The 18,866-nt window shown below is 39.9% G+C and overlaps 1 protein-coding gene across 3 annotated transcripts in view; it reads left to right on the top strand.

Moving 5' to 3' along the window:
• The window catches only part of NUP88 (nucleoporin 88), a 34,416-nt gene that overhangs the window by 3,701 nt on the left and 11,849 nt on the right, over window positions 1-18,866 (top strand). For all 3 annotated transcript variants that reach the window (XM_074388512.1, XM_003931358.4, XM_074388513.1), the window contains 7 exons: window positions 3,900-4,069; window positions 5,621-5,746; window positions 9,016-9,102; window positions 10,492-10,668; window positions 12,657-12,843; window positions 13,649-13,796; window positions 17,163-17,261. In XM_074388512.1, the coding sequence (XP_074244613.1) occupies window positions 3,900-4,069; window positions 5,621-5,746; window positions 9,016-9,102; window positions 10,492-10,668; window positions 12,657-12,843; window positions 13,649-13,796; window positions 17,163-17,261 (994 nt within the window). The remainder of the gene's footprint in view (window positions 1-3,899; window positions 4,070-5,620; window positions 5,747-9,015; window positions 9,103-10,491; window positions 10,669-12,656; window positions 12,844-13,648; window positions 13,797-17,162; window positions 17,262-18,866) is intronic.

Genomic DNA, 18,866 nt, shown 5'->3' with positions numbered 1-18,866 from the left:
CAAAAAACTTTATTTTTCCTTCACTTATGAAGCTTAGTTTGGCTGGATGTGAAATTCTTGGTTGAAAGTTCTTTTCTTTAAGGATGTTGAATATTGGTCCCCACTCTCTTCTGGCTTGTAGGGTTTCTGCTGAGAGATCTGCTGTGAGTCTGATAGGCTTCCCTTTGTGGGTAACCTGACCTTTCTCTCCGGCTGCCCTTAGTATTTTCTCCTTCATTTCAACCCTGGTGAATCTGACGATTATGTGCCTTGGAGTTGCTCTTCTTGAGGAATATCTTTGTGGTGTTCTCTGTATTACCTGGAGCTGAATATTATCCTGCCTTACTAAGTTGGGAAAATTTTCCTGAATAATATCCTGAAGCATATTTTCCAGCTTGGATTCATTCTCTTCGTCACATTCAGGTACACCTATCAAGCGTAGATTAGGTCTTTTCACATAGTCCCATATTTCTTGGAGACTTTGCTCATTCCTTTTTATCCTTTTTTCTCTAATCTTGTCTTCTTGTTTTATTTCATTGAGTTGGTCTTCGACCTCTGATATCCTTTCTTCTGCTTGATCAATTCGGCAGTTAAAACTTGTGCATACTTCACGTAGTTCTCGTATTGTGTTTTTCAGTTCCATCAATTCACTTATTTTCCTCTCTAAATTTTGTATTCTTGTTGACATTTCGTCAAACCTTTTTTCAAAGTTCTTAGTTTCTTTAGATTGTGTTAGCATAAGTTCTTTTAATTCACAGAAGTTTCTTATTATCCACGTTTTGAAGCCTGCTTCTGTAATTGGAACACACTGGTTCTCCATCAAGCCTTGTTTCGTTGCTGATGAGGAACTGGGATCCCCTGCTGAGGGAGAGGCGTTCTGATCTTGGGTATTGTCAGCCTTTTTTGGCTGTTTTCTTCCCTTCGTTGTAGATTTATCCATCTGTAGTCTTGATAATTACCGTCTTTGTAATTGGGTTTCTGAGTGGACGTCCAACTTATTGATTCTCAGCGCCGAAATCTGAGCAACCCAATGCACCGACCAAATCAGCGGCGTTAAGATTGATGGTGCTTTTCTGACTCTGCACCAAGAACCGACGCTCCGAGGCGCCGGCAAAACCGCCTCGCCGGTCACAAGAGTCGCGCTGGCGACCCGTGGGGCTCCTCTGCTGGGAATCTCCTGGTGCGTGAGCAACAAGAATTCATGTGAAGGTGTGGCGTCCTCTCGTTCTTTGCGTTTTCAGTGGGAGCTACAATCCCGAGCTGCTAGTGATCAGCCATCTTGGATCTCTCTCCCTCATTTTTAAAAAATTTATTTTATTTTTTATTTTTGAGTCTTTCTGTGTTGCCCAGGCTGAAGTGCAGTGGTGTGATCAGGGCTCACTGCAGCCTCTACTGTCAGAGGTCAAGTGATCCTCCCACCTCAGCCTCCATAGTAGCTGGAACTATAGGCAAATGCCACCATGCTTAGCAATTTACTCATTTTTTTATGTCCAGCATACAAAAATGCTGGAGTGCCCAGAATTTATAAGCTCTCAGTAAATACTGGTGGCTTATCTCAATAGCATTCACTTCTCCAGAAATTTCAAAATCTTAGGGATGAGGAAGAAAGCAGCTTATTGAGTTGTAACTTTGGATGTTAAAAAAAAAAAAAAAAAGCATGAGTAAGCCAGGCATGGTAGCTCTAGCCTATAATCTGAGCACTTTAGGAGGCCGAGGCTGAGGTGGGTGGATCTTGTGAGCACAGGAACAGGTGTTCGAGCCTAGCCTAGGCAACTTGATGAAACCCCCATCTCTACCAAAAAAAAACAAAAAACAAAAAAAACCTTTTTAATTAGCTGGGAGTGTTGGCACATGCCTGTAGTCCCAGCTCCTCCGGAGGCTGAGGCGGGAGGAACATCTGAGCCCGCAAATAAAGGCTGCAGTGGGCTGCCACTGCACTCCAGCCTGGGCACAGATCAAAATTCTGCCCCCCCCAAAAAAAAAGCATGAGTAGTGACTTTAAAAACAATAACAGCATCCTAAATAGTATGATTATCACGAATGAACTAAAGTGATTGAATTGTATATGTAGCAAAAGAAAGGTGGCCTCTCTTTGGTGTGAGTTTGACTAGAAAAATCAAGCAGAAAGGAGAATGGGTGTTGAGTATAGGGAAAGAAGGAAAAATGAGGAAAAACAATTTGGTTAGAATCAGCAAAGGGCAACTAAACGAAAACAAAACCAGGCTTACAGACATCAGCAGTTGAAAAACAAGATCATTTCAAGAAGACAAGCAATTGTACAAGGACACAGAGGCATGGCAAAGCAGGATAATATGCCAGAAATACAAATTATTCCATTTGGAATGTGAACTACAAGCAGGGGAGTGGTAGGGTGGAGCTTGATCCTAAGTGTAAGGTTAGCTGAGAGAAAGAAGAATAAACCCAAAGTCAGGCAAGCAAGTTTTATTAATCTGCTGGGCTTCCCCAGAGAAAGGAGGATAGACTGAAAGTCAGACAAGCAAGTGTTATTAATCTGCCAGGCTGCCCCTTAACAATCAGAGGAGGCAGCCCCGAGCTTATAAAACCAGGGGTTTATATGGGATGAGAGGGACCTAAGGGAGTTTCAGGACTCAGATAATCTAATCAAGGCATCCCCAAACTTTTTACACAGGGGGCCAGTTCACTGTCCCTCAGACCATTGGAGGGCCGCCACATACTGTGCTCCTCTCACTGACCACCAATGAAAGAGGTGCCCCTTCCTGAAGTGCGGCGGGGGGCTGGATAAATGCTTGTAATAGGCACAGAAATAGTTTGTGACAGACTTACAATACATCATCCTGTGACTTTTGTTCTGTGGCAGTGGTTTTAAAAAACCAGGATTTTACAGGTATGTGTAAAACAGGAATTTACAAATATGGATAACAAACATTTGTTTACCCTGTCCTCCCCCAAGCTGACCAGATGGCTGTAATCAAGCTTTGCTTAATTGTAGCACCTAGATAGAAGTTCAGGAATGCAGCTGCAAAGCAGTCAGATTGGGGGTGGGGTCAGCTTGCTCGGAGGGGGTTTTCTGAGGCAGCTTGACCCTAACAATAAGATAGAACATTATGCCGGGCGCGGTGGCTCAAGCCTGTAATCCCAGCACTTTGGGAGGCCGAGGCGGGTGGATCACGAGGTCAAGAGATCGAGACCATCCTGGTCAACATGGTGAAACCCCGTCTCTACTAAAAGTGCAAAAAATTAGCTGGGCATGGTGGCACGTGCCTGTAATCCCAGCTACTCAGGAGGCTGAGGCAGGAGAATTGCCTGAGCCCAGGAGGCGGAGGTTGCGGTGAGCCGAGATCGCGCCATTGCACTCCAGCCTGGGTAAGGAGAGTGAAACTCCATCTCAAAAAAAAAAAAAAAAAAAAAGATAGAACATTATGTGTAATAGTCTCTATTTATCAAGGTAAGGAAATCTGATGCATATTACCTAACATTCCAATCTAAATGATTAAAAATATTTCATGACGGCATGGTGGCTCACACCTGTAATCCCAGCACTTTGTGAGGCCAAGGCGGGCAATCACCTGAGGTCCAGAGTTGGAGACCATTCTGGCCAACATGGTGAAACCCCATCTCTGCTAAAAATGCAAAAATTAGCTGGTGGTGCATGCCTGTAGTCACAGCTATTCAGGAGACTTGAGGCAGAAGAATCCCTTGAACCCAGGAGGCAGAGGTTGCAGTGAGTTAAGATCGCGCCACTGTACTCCAGTCTGGCAACAGAGCAAGGCTCAGTCTCAAAAAAAAAAAAAAAAAAAGAGTTAATGGTACAAGTGTGAATACTTACCTAAAGTTTTATTATCCTATAATTGTAGTAAAGTATTACTGTGATTTCAAGTAACTTCCATCTATATTTATATTAAAATTAACTATATCGACTGGTTTGCTTTAATTTTCAGAGATTGCTTTGCATGAATCCACCCCTGTTTGAAATCTATCAAGTCTTGTTAAGTCCAACACAACATCATGTAGCACTTATAGGAATAAAAGGACTTATGGTATTAGAATTACCTAAAAGATGGGGGAAGAATTCTGAATTTGAAGGTGGAAAATCAACAGTGAATTGTAGGTAAGTTGTATAATATTTATCTGTATTTTTTTATGATATATACAGAAAATTGTTCAAGACCAGTGATTCTGAAAGCATGTTTAGTATACTACTCTTGAAACATTAGAGCACTCCTCATGGTCTGCAGACTGGCTTCTTATGTTATTAATGTTTATAGTATGTGTATGATTGTGCTTTTATTCTGCCTTAATTATCACATTGCTGTCTCTTTGGGGGCTAAACCATTCTTTTAATTAGGTAGAAGTAAGATTTTGGAAATGTAGTTACTATCTGTCAGCCAGAAATTTTCCATAAGTTTATCTAAGTATTAGATATATAATATATATATGTATATATATAATTTTTTTCTTTTTGAGATGGAGGCTTGCTCTGTCACCCAGGCTGGAGTTCAGTGGCTCAATGGTACAATCTCAGTTCACTGAAACCTCTGCCTCCTAGGTTCAAGCGATTCTCATGCCTCAGCCTCCAGAGTAACTGGGATTACAGGCGAGCACTACCATGCCCAGCTAATTTTTTTATTTTCAGTAGAGACGGAGTTTCACCATGTTGGCCAGGCTGGTCTTGAACTCCTGACCTCAAGAGATCTACCTAACTCAGCATCCCAGAGTGCTAGGATTACAGGCGTGAGCCACCACTCCTGGCCTATTTTTATATAATTTCTTTTTCAACAAATCCAAAAAAGTGAGTCTGAAAGATCTACTGAAAAGGGTACAGATGCTTTTCAACCTATGATTGGCTTATGTCCCAATAAACCCAGTGTACATTGAAAATGCATTTATTGTTGACAACACAGCAGATGATCCCTGATTTAAGATAGTTCGATTTAGTATTTTTCAACATTATGGTGGGTAACCCCATCATAAATCATAAGGAGCACCTTGATTTATGATGGGTTATGTCCTGATAAATCCATTGTAAAGTTGGGGATCCTCTGTATAAGGTAGAAACCTACCTTTAGCTCCACAACCTGTAAGTTGAATCCCCTTACACTTTTTATTTTCTAAATCTCTGTTTCCTCATTTTAAAAATAGGATTGATAATATCTGCCATTGTAATTTCCTTATAGGATTAGTAAAAGAATCAAATAAGATACTGCATCTGAAAGCATTTGTACTGTATGAAATATGTATCAAAAATCCTAAGTCAAACCATCCTAAAATGTATGTATATGTATAAAATATACTATAATTTGGGGCTGGGCGTGGTGGCTCACCCCTGTAATCCCAGCACTTTGCAAGGCCAAGGCAAGGCAGGTAGATTCCCTGTGCTCTGGAGTTGGAGACCATCCTGGGCAACATAGTGAAACCCCATCTCTACTAAAATACAAAACATAGCTGGGCGTGGTGGCACATACCTATACTCAGGAGGCTGAGACAGGAGAATCGCTTGAACCCAGGAAGTGGAGGTTTTGGTGAGCCTTGATCACACCGTTGCACTCCAGCCTAGGCAACGAGCAAAACTCCATCTCAAAAAAAAAAAAAAAAGTTCCTTTAGAAGATTTTTCATCCAAGCTGTACAAAATGTTTTGGAAAATTATTATCTTTATTTTAGTACTACTCCAATTGCTGAGAGATTTTTCACCAGTTCTACCTCTCTGACTCTAAAGCATGCTGCATGGTATCCTAGTGAAATACTGGATCCCCACATCGTGCTGTTAACATCGGACAACGTAATAAGGTAAATTTAAGTCTTCTCTCTCTTGGAGCCTTATGAGTGGGAAAGCTCTGTTCCTGTTTACCAATTAACAGCTCAACATAGAACGAAATGAGTCATTGAGTCAGTGCTTTTATTTGATGGCTATTGTAACCCATTCTCAATCATAAGAATTGCTTAACTGTCCTAACTTACATGACTTAATTACTGCTATTTCTTCTCAACTAGTTTTCTTGACTCCAAGTATCTCCTAGTTTAATCCGTTAGAATAATCTTTCTAATAGAAACTGTTTTCTTTATGTCACCCTTTTGGTGATAAGGTAGCATAAAGGAAAGAGAATATAAGTACAAATTGAGAGATCTGAATGATTGTCCCACCCTCTCTTCTGTTATCTTTGAGATCTTGAACTTCTTTTTAGGGGTGGGGGCTCAATTTCCAGTCTTTTAAGTTGAGCAGATTGATTCAATAGTTTTTAAAGCCCCTTCCACGCTTTACACTTTGTGATTAAATGCCCTAATCCTATGTAGATTTCTTTATTATCAGTGAACTTTATGTAAAAAGTTATTGGGAGGACTCAGCAAAAGTACAGATACCTCCAGTTTTTTCTTTTTTTTTTTCCACCACCCTACCCCCCAGTTTTATTTTTCTTAATCACTGTTTTTAACTGTGCTTTACTAAATCTTCCTTCACTGCTGAATGGTTGACCCCTTAATGGTATATTACACAGATCCCCATAGCTTTTTGGTTACTTCTAGTTATGAAAACTGTGTGTCCAGTTTAAAACTCTTGATCATGGCCATTTGCAGTGGCTCACACCTGTAATCCCAGAATTTTGGGAGGCTGAGGTGGGAGGATTACTTGAGGCTCTGAGTTCAAGACCCAATCTGGGCAACACACTGAGATCCTGTCTCTACAAAAAATTAGCTGGGCATAATGGCATGTGCCAGTAGTCCCAGCTACTCAGGAGACTGAGGTAGGAGGATTGCTTGAGCCCAGGAGTTTAAGGCTACAGTGAGCCATAATTGCACCACTGCACTCCAGCCTGGGTGACAGTGAGACCCTGTCTAAAGAAAATAAAAATTTCAAAAGCTATTTGATCTCAAATCTATTTCACAACTATGTCCTGGGTCTTTTTTAGGTCAGACCTGTGTTTTGTGGGATCAGAAGTGATCAGAGAATGTGCGGTCTATTCTTTCATTCTTCCTCCTATCCCAGCACTTTGGGGTATGGGGTGAAGTGTAAGGAATAGGGTTGCCTCCTCCTTCCTTCAAATCTAACTCCTTCAGCGTGGGGTAGGGGAGTGAGATAGGTGAGGTAGAGATCTTACCTAACTGGTGGCCTGTGAGTGATGGGGAAGTATGCCTGATTTTGTTTTAATCTAGTTCCATCTGTCACTAATGAACTCTATTAATGTGGTGGTAGTCTCTACATAGATGGGGTGTGTGTGTGTGTGTGTGTGTGTGTGTTAGAGAGCAGTGTTTAATTTCCAGCTCTCCCCATCACTGAGGAGCTCTGGCTCCCATTGGCCCCTGTCAGTTCTTTATTCCCTGAATCATTTCTCAGGATGGGGTACAGTACACCTTATCTGCAGGATTCCAAGACCTCCCATTGAATGCCTGAAACTGTAGATAGTATTGAGCGTGATACGTACATTGCTATGTTTTTCGATCTAATAACAAACAGCTACTAAGTGACTAGGGGCCGTTCAGCTAGGAAGTGGCACCAACCTCCCTTATTACTGGTACCTCCACATCTGGCTGTTGCCTAGAGCCTTCTTTGCCCACTCATTTGGCTTTGGAGTTCAGGGCAGAGAAAGAGGGGAGGGAGAATCTTCCTATTACAAACATTATCTGTACCCCTAAGGACTCTTTGACATCATCTCTTCTTAGTCTTCCTTTTATATACTATGATGGAAACAGAGATGGTGGGAAGATAGCATAGATGCAGTTCTTAAACCCCAAAGGAAGTATCTGGCCCCAAATACTGAAGGTTGTTTTTTAAAATACGCAGCACTTAACACTTCTGTTTTCCTAAGCTTTGGAGTTTTTTGGCAATTTCAGAGCAAAAGAAAATTTTCACTTGCTTTTTCTTTCACTGTTCCCCAGTACAATATTATTGTCTAGTATTCATATGTATTTTGAAGTTAGGAATGCTTATAGGAACCTAGGAAGACCATAATAAATGTGTACTCAAATGGATCAAATTATCATTAAAAACATTTATTAAATGCTTATGTGGCATTTTACTGATAATGGAAGAAACCAAGTTTAAAAATTCTTAGTGGCGTCAGACAAAATAATTAACTAATATAAAAAGACTTTATAAGAGACACTAGATTTCTAAAATGACATTGCTGGCCTTTTGAAAATTCTTTCACTTTTTCACAATAGCCATATATGCTGTGAAATGTAGGTTACTTTACACTTGATCTTAGCCAAAAGGCCGAGAAGCGATGAAATATAGATTACTTTAAATTAAAATAATGTTGGCTAAAAAAAATTCAGTATTGTACTTTCCCTTGAGAAAATAGAGATGACATGATATTGGATCTTTTTTTTTTTTTTAAATGGAGTCTCACTCTGTTGCCCAGGCTGGATTGCAGTGGCATGATCTCAGCTCAGTGCAACCTCCGCCTCCCAGGTTCAAGCCATTCTCCTGCCTCAGCCTCCCTAGTAGCTGGGATTACAGGTGCGCACCATGATGCCCAAATAATTTTTGTATTTTTAGTAGAGACAGGGTTTCACTGTGTTGGCCAGACTGGTCACAAATTCCTGACCTCGAGTTATCTATCCACCTCGGCCTACCAAAGTGCTAGGATTACAGGTGTGAGCCACCATACCCAGGCAATATTGGGTCTTACATAAATAGATTTTCAGGCTAAATATAACTCTGTTAGCCAGTTGGAATATAATGAATAAGATATGGTTCTTTCTCTGGTAGGATTTGGTCTTATAGGCAGAGTTAGATGTGTGTAGTTGAAGGAAAACTGGCAAGCTTAGGGGCAGTAGATAACTAGACAAGGCAAATGTAGCTAAGGGCTTAGGAAGAGAGTGACAGACGTGCATTAGTATCGAATAGGCTGTTAAAGAATATTGGTAAGGGTAGAGAACATTTTTTCAGGTCCCTATGAAACCTCCCTTATGTAGTTAAAGAATAAATGAAGTAGGCTACTTAGCAACAGCAAGATCTTTGCAAAGAAATAGTTGTGATAAGTGATAATGGAGAGGAAAGTGCACTTTTGGGAAAAGAAAGAGAATTTTAAGTGCTAGTTTTCTTCTCTTTTGGTTGCTAGAATTTACTCTCTGCGTGAACCCCAGACACCCGCTAAGGTGATTACACTTTCAGAAGCCGAAGAGGAAAGTCTAGTACTCAATAAAGGGTAAGTTTTTATTTGAGCCATGAAATGTTTTTTTAAATTAGTTTATTGGGATTATAAATTCAGTTTTAACAGATTGCAAGGTTTTTCAGAGGTGGCTAGCCTGCTTTTGGTAATGTGAGAAGTAAGTGTATTTTTAGTAGTAACAGGGTTTCGTCATGTTGACCAGGCTACTCTAGAACTCCTGGGCCCAGGTGATCTGCCCATCTCAGCCTCCCAAAGTGCTGGAATTACAGGCCTAAGCCACCGTTCACTTCTGTATCACCTATGCGATAAAGAAACTAAGATAATATCTGGCACTGATGTTTGCTTTCTCTACTATATGAAATTGTGATTTCATTTTAACCGTATTTGTTAGCCTTGTATTGAACTAGAATCTTCCTGTGTAACTAATTACACTAAATTTTAAAATATAAAAAAGCATGGTTTTATGATTTGTCTTCTTGATATACATGTAATGTATATTTGCTATAGAAAATTGAGAAAAATAAATCAAAGTATTAAGAAAATGAAAATCTTTTTGTAATCTCCTATAGCCTGTCTTAATACAGCAGCCAAAGTGATCCTTTCAGTTTAATCAGATCATTCTACTTCCCTGCTCTCCACACCCCATTGATTTCCCAGAGTCCTTACCTATAAAGGGGCGACAGGTATGCCACCTGATTGCCTTTCCAGCTTGATTCCTCCCATGTGCCCCGGCTCTCTGAGCTCTGGCAACCTTGGCCTCCTTGCCATTCCACAGACATCAAGCATCTTCTACCTTAGAGCCTTTGCCCTTCGCCTCAACTGCTCCTTCCTTAGTCAACCACAGACTTGCTTTCTTACTTCCTTCAGATCTTTGCTCAAATATCTTATGAGAGTCTCCCATACCAACTAAAGTAGCACCTCCATTAATATCCTCTTACCCTACTTTGTAACATTTTCTGAGTTTATATTCCATCTTTCTTCTCTTTTTGTGGTATGTCTCTTTCTAGAGGGCAGGGCATTTGTTTAATTCAGTGATACCTTCCCAGACTCTAGAAAAGTGTGTGGCACAGAGCAGGTGCTTTGTATGTATTGGTAGAACTTATAGATCCTGCTGCTCAGACAACTGTTGACGTTTTCATATGTTTTCCTGTTTCCTTTTTGCAGTTATATGTGTGTATGTATATGTATTTAAACTATTTAAGATGAGAGTAGCACCAAATAATTTTATGGCCAGCTTTTTTCACTTAATTTCATGAGAATTTTTAAATGTTAACATTCTTCATAATCATTTTTTGTCTTTTCAGCCCATTAATTACAAATTCCATATGTACCCACCTCCTATTAAGACATTTTGTTTTTTTGTTTTTTCTTTTTACTTTTCGTTGTTTTTGTTTTTAACAAGTTGGTTTTTACATCTCTTTCCAGAAGGGCATATACCGCATCTCTAGGAGAGACAGCAGTTGCATTTGACTTTGGGCCATTGTCAGCAGTCCCAAGGAATATATTTGGACAAAAAGGCAAAGATGAAGTAGTGGCATACCCACTGTACATCTTATATGAGAATGGAGAGACTTTCCTAACATATGTTAGTCTGTTACACAGGTAAGGTGAGGTGGTAACCCACCTGAAATGAAAACTCAGCTTGTGCTCCAGTACAGGTTGTTGACATTGGACTTGGGAGCCATGTTTTTGAGTTTGGAAGTGCTGCAGCCTTCAGATGGCTTGGTTTGCGTATTTTTGAGAAAGAGTTAGTACAGATCATTTTGCCTTTCATTTCTTCATATTATTTGGGTAAGTTCTGTAGAATTCTTGGATAATCACTTATGATAGGCCTGGATTTGTGTTCACAAATTCTAGTTATCTGAACAAGTGCTTATTGTTTATCTTATGTGAACCATGGGGATGGTTATACATGGCATTCTCTATCTTATGCCCCAGTTGTGGGGAAGAAGACATATATACACATGAAAAATTACTTACCCATACCACATTATTGGTACACAGACAGTAAGAACCCAGAGGAAAAAGAGATCATTCTGACTAGGAGGTTAAGGAAATTTTCACAGAGAAGTAGTGAGGTCATGTGTACCTTAAAGGTCTCATTTAGGATTAGATGAAGTATCAAGGAAGGGTAAGTCTATTTCTATCAAGGGCAGCATAAAGTAAAGTATGAAAATAAGCAAGTGTCATTCAAGGTTCAGTTGTTAGACATTCTGGGCTAGAGCTGAAGATTCATGTAGGGAGGATTAAATGATAAAGCTAGAAGTATCTGCCCAGAAATCATTCTTTCTCTGTTTTTCTTATTTTTGATAGCTTTCTTCGCTATCTTTATATCTTATTGTCATTTTTTGTACACCATAAATCCTTCTGTTGTTGCACTTATCACATGGTATAGTAATTCTGGTTAAATGTCTGCCTCATCAACTAAACCATCATTCACTGGGAGCATCATCTAGCACTCAATTATAAGTATTTGTCTAATCAAATTTAATATGGGGCCCAAAGCCCTGAAGAGAAGTTACATCTCAGAAGAAAGGATTTCGTAGTCTGCAAATACGGATGGTAGTTAAAACCAGGCATAGTTTAATAGTTTAAACACATTTATGTGTTTATTTTGAAAAAAGTCAAATGCATACAACAGAACCCTGGAGAAGACCAATATTTAAGACACAGAAATTAGAACAGGACATTAGAAAAGTGTGTTTAAAGAAGTAGGAAGAGAGAAATATAAGAAAGAACTGCTAGAGTTGTTAAGGGTATTGAGTAGCAGTAATTGTTTTTTGGTTTTTTTTTTTTTTGAGACGGAGTTTCGCTCTTGTTACCCAGGCTGGAGTACAATGGCACAATCTCGGCTCACTGCAACCTCCGCCTCCTGGGTTCAGGCAGTTCTCCTGCCTCAGCCTCCTGAGTAGCTGGGATTACAGGCACGTGCCACCATGCCCAGCTAATTTTTTGTATTTTTAGTAGAGACGGGGTTTCACCATGTTGACCAGGATGGTCTCGATCTCTTGACCTCGTGATCCACCCGCCTCGGCCTCCCAAAGTGCTGGGATTACAAGCTTGAGCCACCGCGCCCGGCCAGTAATTGTTAACCAGTGATAAATGCAGCAGAAGGTTAAGTGCCTTTTGGATTTAGTAAATCTCACAGGTGGCCTTTGCCACAGTAGCTTCAGTGGAGTGGTGAAAAGCATAAACCATAGTACATTTAGGACAAGGGTTTTCAACGTCTGTACTGTTGACATTTTGGTCTGAATTATTGTTTGTTTTAGAGGTGCTGTGGGGGAATGTTTAGCAGCCTCTAGCCTCTAACCACTAGATGCCAATACCTCTCCCCACATTGTGACACCCAGTTGTGACAAGCCAAAATGTCTTCAGACGTTGCCAGTGTCCTCTCTGGCAAAATTATCTCTGGTTGAGAAACACCAGAATGGTAGAATCTGAGTGGGAAAACAAGAAGATAGACAGTTGGGAGTATACTACATTTATAATGAGGGTTGATAGCTAGAGGAAGACAAAGTCAAAGAATGGCTTTAAGAGATGAGCATGGTTGTTGTCAACATTTCCCAAATATGTTTTCACTCCTTCTTTAGCCCTGGAAATATTGGAAAGCTATTGGGTCCGTTGCCCATGCATCCTGCGGCTGAAGATAACTATGGTTATGATGCTTGTGCTATACTCTGCCTACCTTGTGTCCCCAATATCTTAGTGATTGCTACTGAATCAGGAATGCTGTATCACTGTGTTGTGCTGGAAGGGGAAGAAGAAGATGACCAAACAGTAAGTGCAGGCTACTGTGAATGTGTTTTGTATCTTCAGCACCTTGTATGGTTTCTGACCCAATATGAATGCTTAATATATGAGGAAGAATTTTAGCTTATATATGGAACTTCTGGTATTTTGGAAATTAAACAGTTAAAAAAAGTAGCTGAAGCATACTTAACAATCTTAAGTGAAAAGAACTTAGAAGGTTGCCCAACTTACTTGGTCCACCAATCTGCATGTTACTTTCTGATCTCTATATTGCAATCTTCAGGGACAGATATAAAGAAAGAGCCTTGGAATCACTGAATTTGCTTTTTTCACAAACATCTTCCTAAAGGAAGAGAGATGTTTTCTCTTCAGAATAACAGTGCTCTGTTAGGATAGAAGTGGAATTAAGAATTTGAACACAATGTTTAACCACCCCCACTTTTTTATATTTTTATTTTTTGAGATGGAGTTTTGCTCCTGTTGCCTAGGCTGGAGTGCAGTGGCACAATCTCAGCCACTGCAGCCTCCACCTCCCGAGTTCAAGCAGTTCTCCTGCCTCAGCCTCCTGTGTAGCTGGAATTATAGGCATCCACCACCACTGGGCCCAGCTAATTTCTTATATTTTTAGTAGAGACAGGGTTTCACTGTGTTGGCCAGATGGGTCTTGAATTCCTGAACTCAGGTGATCCACCCGCCTCAGCCTCCCAAAGTGCTGGGATTTCAGGCATGAGCCACCGCAGCTGGCCCTGACCCAGGTTTTTGCTTCTATTTTTAATTGTATACATTTTCAAATTAACATGCAAGATCAAAATTACAACACTTTTTTTTACAGTCAGAAAAGTCCTGGGATTCCAGGATTGACCTCACTCCTTCTCTGTATGTGTTTGAGTGTGTTGAGCTGGAGCTTGCTCTGAAACTGGCATCTGGAGAGGATGATCCTTTTGATTCTGACTTTTCTTGTCCAATCAAACTTCACAGAGGTAAGCCTTCATGATTTTTATACTAAGACTATCATAGACTATTCCTGTGTAATTTATTTGTTCTATGGTTCCAGCCTTTAAAAAGTTGACTGGGTTTGGTTTTTTTTGTTTGTTTGTGTTTTTTTGCCTTTTAGTCTCTACAGTACACTTGCTGTCTAAGGCAGACTGAGCAAACTTCCCAAGTTTTGAAATAGTGGTCTTTGGTCCAGATCCACCCAGATTCCTAATAGTGAACTTTTCTTGGTCCTATCAAAAATAGAACTACCATATTAGCACTTCCACCACTGGGCATGTCAAAAGGAAAGGAAATAATAGGTTGAAGGATACCTCCATTCCCATGCCATTGCAGTGTTATTCACAATAGCTAAGATACTGAATCAACCCAAGTGTTCATCAACAAACCAAATGGATTTTTTTTTTTTGAGGTGGTATCTGGCTCTGTCACCCAGGCTGGAGTTTAGTGGCACAATCTCAACTCACTGCAACTTCCACCTCCCAGGTTCAAGTGATTATTTTGCCTCAGCCTCCCAAGTAGCTGAGATTACAGGTACTCACCACCACGCCCAGCTAATTTTTGTATTTTTAGCAGAGGTAGAGTTTTACCATGTTGGCCAGGCACGGTCTCGAACTCCTGACCTCAAGGAGTCCACCTGCCTTGGCCTTCAAAAGTGCTAGGATAACAGATGTGAGCCACCACACCTGGCCCCAAATGGATTTTTAAAATATGGTGTATATACACAATGGAATACCATTCAGCTTTTTTTTTTCTTTTTCTTTCGTGGTACACTGTGTCACCTAGGCTGGAGTACAGCGGTGTGATCTCAGCTCACTGTAACCTTTGCCTACCAGGCTCAAGTGATCCTCCTTCCTCAGCCTCTGGAGTAGCTAGGACTACAGATGTGCACCACCACACCTAATTTTTTTTGTAGACACAGGGTTTTGCCATGTTGAACAAGCTGGTCCCAAACTCCTGAGCTCAAGTGATCCTCCTACCTCATCCTCTCAAAGTACTGGTCCACAGGTGTGAACCACCATGCCTAGCCCCATTTGGCTTTAAAAAAGAATGAAATCCAGTCATTCACTACAACAATAGTTGAGGCTATTATTACCAAAACTAGGGAAACTGGCTAATAAGAACTGGCCATAAGAGTTCTTATTAGCCAGTTTCCCTAGTTTTGGTAATAATTGCCTCAACTCTGTACTAAAGTATAGCCAAAACATTTAAGGGAGCAGAATTCCTAACATAACCAGCAAAAAGAGTACACTGGGTTTGTATTTTGAGATTTGTATTAACTCTAAGAATTTTATAGATGAGGAAACAGACCAAATGAAGTAAAGTGACATAAACTAATTGGTTTCCTTATATGGATATATATATCTTTGGGAAATCTTAAGTGTAGACATCGATCTCAGCTCACTGCAACCTTCGCCTCTCAGGTTCAAGCAATTCTCCTGACTCAGCCTCCCAAGTACCTGGGATTACAGGCATGCATCATGACGCCTGGCTATAATTTTTGTATTTTTAGTACAGGTTGGGTTTCACCATGTTGGTCAGCCTGGTCTCGAACTCCTGATCTGTCCGCCTTGGCTTCCCACGGTGCTGGGATTTGAGGCCCGAGCCACTGTGCCCAGCTTTTTCTTGGTTCTAACGAGAGTAACATTTTGTTATGTGAAACTAAGAAAGTTTTAGCTTCTTCATAATTGTGCTGAACAAGGCATATTATCACTGAGGCACACCAGATTTGTTAGTAACAAAGTAAAATAGCTACAGTATAACATAGAATGGTGTCTAACAAATTTCCTGTTAACTAAATGTTGACTCTTCAGTAATTTGTTTTACACCCCAAAATTGATTTTTCTGTTGATGTTAGCACTACAGATTTTGAAAAGTCATTTTAATAATGTTAGATTTAATGAGATGATTTGAGCCTTAAGTCTTAAATATAAATAAATGAAAAGAAAATTTTCAGTATTTTACTCAAATGGATGGCTCCCATAGATGAGGGGCTTTAAAACTTTTTATAGCAGAATGCTGTTTTCTAAGATGTTTTATGAAACCTCAGTATATAAGACAGAAAAATAATATATTAGTTTTAGAACATTAATTTATGATGAAGTCTCTAATAACAAAGACTGTTAGATAAAAGGAAAATTTAATTTAGGGGTTTTATGAGTAACTGTTGCCATTTTATCAGCTTTAATATATACCTTATCTCTGTATTTTGTTTTAGTTTAGTAACATTAATGTTAGTAATAAAAATCCTGAGTTATAGAGATAAATACGTTGACATAAAATAGGTATTCAGTAGCTTATCTTTTAGTCTGAGGATTGTCTTACTGATACTAGGGCTTAAAGAACAGAAATTTTTGTTTCAAAACCAGTTAATTAAAATTGTATAACAACTATTCATGCTTCTTAGTTATAAATGATTGTCAAAAAGAGCATCCAAAACCGAAAATAACCTTTAAAACTGTCGTAAGTCAACATCATGAAGACATATAAAACTTCAATTCTCATTTAACACCTTACTACACTGTGATAGAACTATTCCCTGAGCCATTGTGCTTAAGTCTTTGGTAATACCTGTGCTGTAGGACCGTATGTGCTTCAACAATTTTATTTAAGTCGATGTGTGCAAGCATAGGTTTTCTACAGAGCTGCTATTTTAACCATCATTTTCTTTTGAATAACCAAATAAATAGAGAAAAGCATAAATGAGTTACTTGACATATTTATATTTTGGTGAACCTCATTGTGTTCATATTTAGAAAATAACTTTTGGATTGTGTTTTTTATACTTTAAAATACGCCGTACCTCATTTTATCATTTTATTGTTGTTCACAGATAGTGAGTTTTTTTGTTTTTTGTTTTTTAACAAATTAAAGGTGTGGCAACTCTGCATCAAGTGAGTCTGTCAGCACCATTTTCCAAACAGCATGTGCTCACTGTGTCTCTATGTCAGCATTTTTTTAGCAATAAAAAATTGTTAAGGTATGTACATATTTTTTGACATAATGTTATTGCATACCTACTGGTATAAACATAACTTTCTGCATAGTGTAAACATAACTTTCATATGTACTGGGAAACCAAAAGATTTGTGTGACTCAATTTCTGTATTTACTTTACTGCAGTGATCTGGAACGAAACCCACAGTATCTCTGAAGTATACCTATACTTAAAATCTATTTGAAATTTGAATTCAAATTTTAACATTTCAAAACCCTTAACAATATGAAAGTCCTATAACACCTTCCATCAACAAATGTGTTTGTAAGCTATTATGGGGTAGCCAACAAATTTGAGGTAAATTCCTTTAGATATCTAATGGCTGCCTTTACATCATTAATCATTCCGTTTGCAGATCCCAAGTGTCCTTCACGATATCACTGTACTCATGAAGCTGGTGTACATAGTGTTGGTCTAACCTGGATTCATAAACTTCACAAATTTCTTGGATCGGGTGAGTTTACTAACTTTCTGTACTTTTAATAGGATTCAGAGGAAAAATAGATTTAATAGATTTTGAAAAGTATTTTGGAATGGAAAAACAATAGAGAATATCAGTGAAACCAGAAGGTTCTTTGAAAAGATCAACCACATTTGACAAGCCTTTAGCTAGACTGGCTGTAATCAGGAATAAAGGCGGGGATATTACTACTGACCTTACAGAAATAAAAGATTTTAAATGAATACTATGAACAAATGTTTGCCATTTAGATAATCTAGATCAGGCATCCCCAAACTTTTTACACAGGGGGCCAGTTCACTGTCCCTCAGACTGTTGGAGGGCCGCCACATACTGTGCTCCTCTCACTGACCACCAATGAAAGAGGTGCCCCTTTCTGAAGTGCGGCAGGGGGTCAGATAAATGGCCTCAGGGGGCCGCATGCGGCCCGCAGGCCATAGTTTGGGGACGCCTGATCTAGGTGGAATGGACAAATTCCAAGAAAAAAACCCAAACTACCAAAATTGAATTGAGGGTCTGGGAGAATGTGCTTTAAAAAAAATAGGAACTAGGCCAGGCATGGTGGCTCATGCCGCTTTGGGAGGCCAAGGCAGGCGGACCATCTGAGGTTGGGAGTTCAAGAAACAGTGTGGCCAACATGGTGAAATCCCATCTCTACTAGAAATACAAAAATTAGCCAGGTGTGGTAGCATGCACCTATAATCCCAGCTACTCCAAAAGCTGGGGCAGGAGAATGGCTTAAACCCTGGAGGCAGAGGTTGTAGTGAGCCGAGATTGTGCCGCTGTACTCCATCCAGCCAGCCTGGGTGACAGAGTGAGACTCCAAAAAAAAAAAAATGGAGGCCGGGTGCAGTGGCTCAAGCCTGTAATCCCAGCACTTTGGGAGGCCGAGGCGGGTGGATCATGAGGTCGAGAGATCAAGACCATCCTGGTCAACATGGTGAAACTCCGTCTCTACTAAAAATACAAAAATTAGCTGGGCATGGTGGCACGTGCCTGTAATCCCAGCTAACTCAGGAGGCTGAGGCAGGAGAATTGCCGGAACCCAGGAGGCGGAGGTTGCGGTGAGCCAAGATTGCGCCATTGCACTCCAGCCTGAGTAACGAGTGAAACTCCGTCTCAAAAAAAAAAAAAAAAAAAAACTGATTCAGAGGGATTGATTAGTAATCAAAATTATCTAAAAAGAAAACCAAGGACCATATGGATTCACATTTAAAGAATTAATACTGGCCGGGTGCAGTGGTTTACACCTGTAATCCCAGCACTTTGGAGGCTGAGGCAGGCAGATCACTTGAGGTTAGGCGTTCAAGACCAACCTGACCAAAATGGTGAAACCCTGTCTCTACTAAAAAAAAAATTAGCCAGGTGTGGTGGCTCATTGGCTGTAATCCCAGCTACTCGGGAGGCTGAGACAGGAGAATCGCTTGAACCTGGGAGGTGGAGACTGTAGTGAGCCGAGACTGTGCCACTGCACTCCAGCCTGGGTGAGAAAGTGAGACTCTGTCTCAAAAAAAAGTAATAAAATTTAAAAAAAAATTTTTTTAATGAATTATTACCAATTCTTCACAGAATGAGAGGAGTCTCAAAAACAAGATCATA

This window comes from Saimiri boliviensis, chromosome 17, assembly GCF_048565385.1.
Source record: "Saimiri boliviensis isolate mSaiBol1 chromosome 17, mSaiBol1.pri, whole genome shotgun sequence".
Taxonomy (NCBI): domain Eukaryota; kingdom Metazoa; phylum Chordata; class Mammalia; order Primates; family Cebidae; genus Saimiri; species Saimiri boliviensis.
Note: the sequence above shows the minus strand (reverse complement) of the source record. Positions and strands in the feature narration are given on the sequence as shown.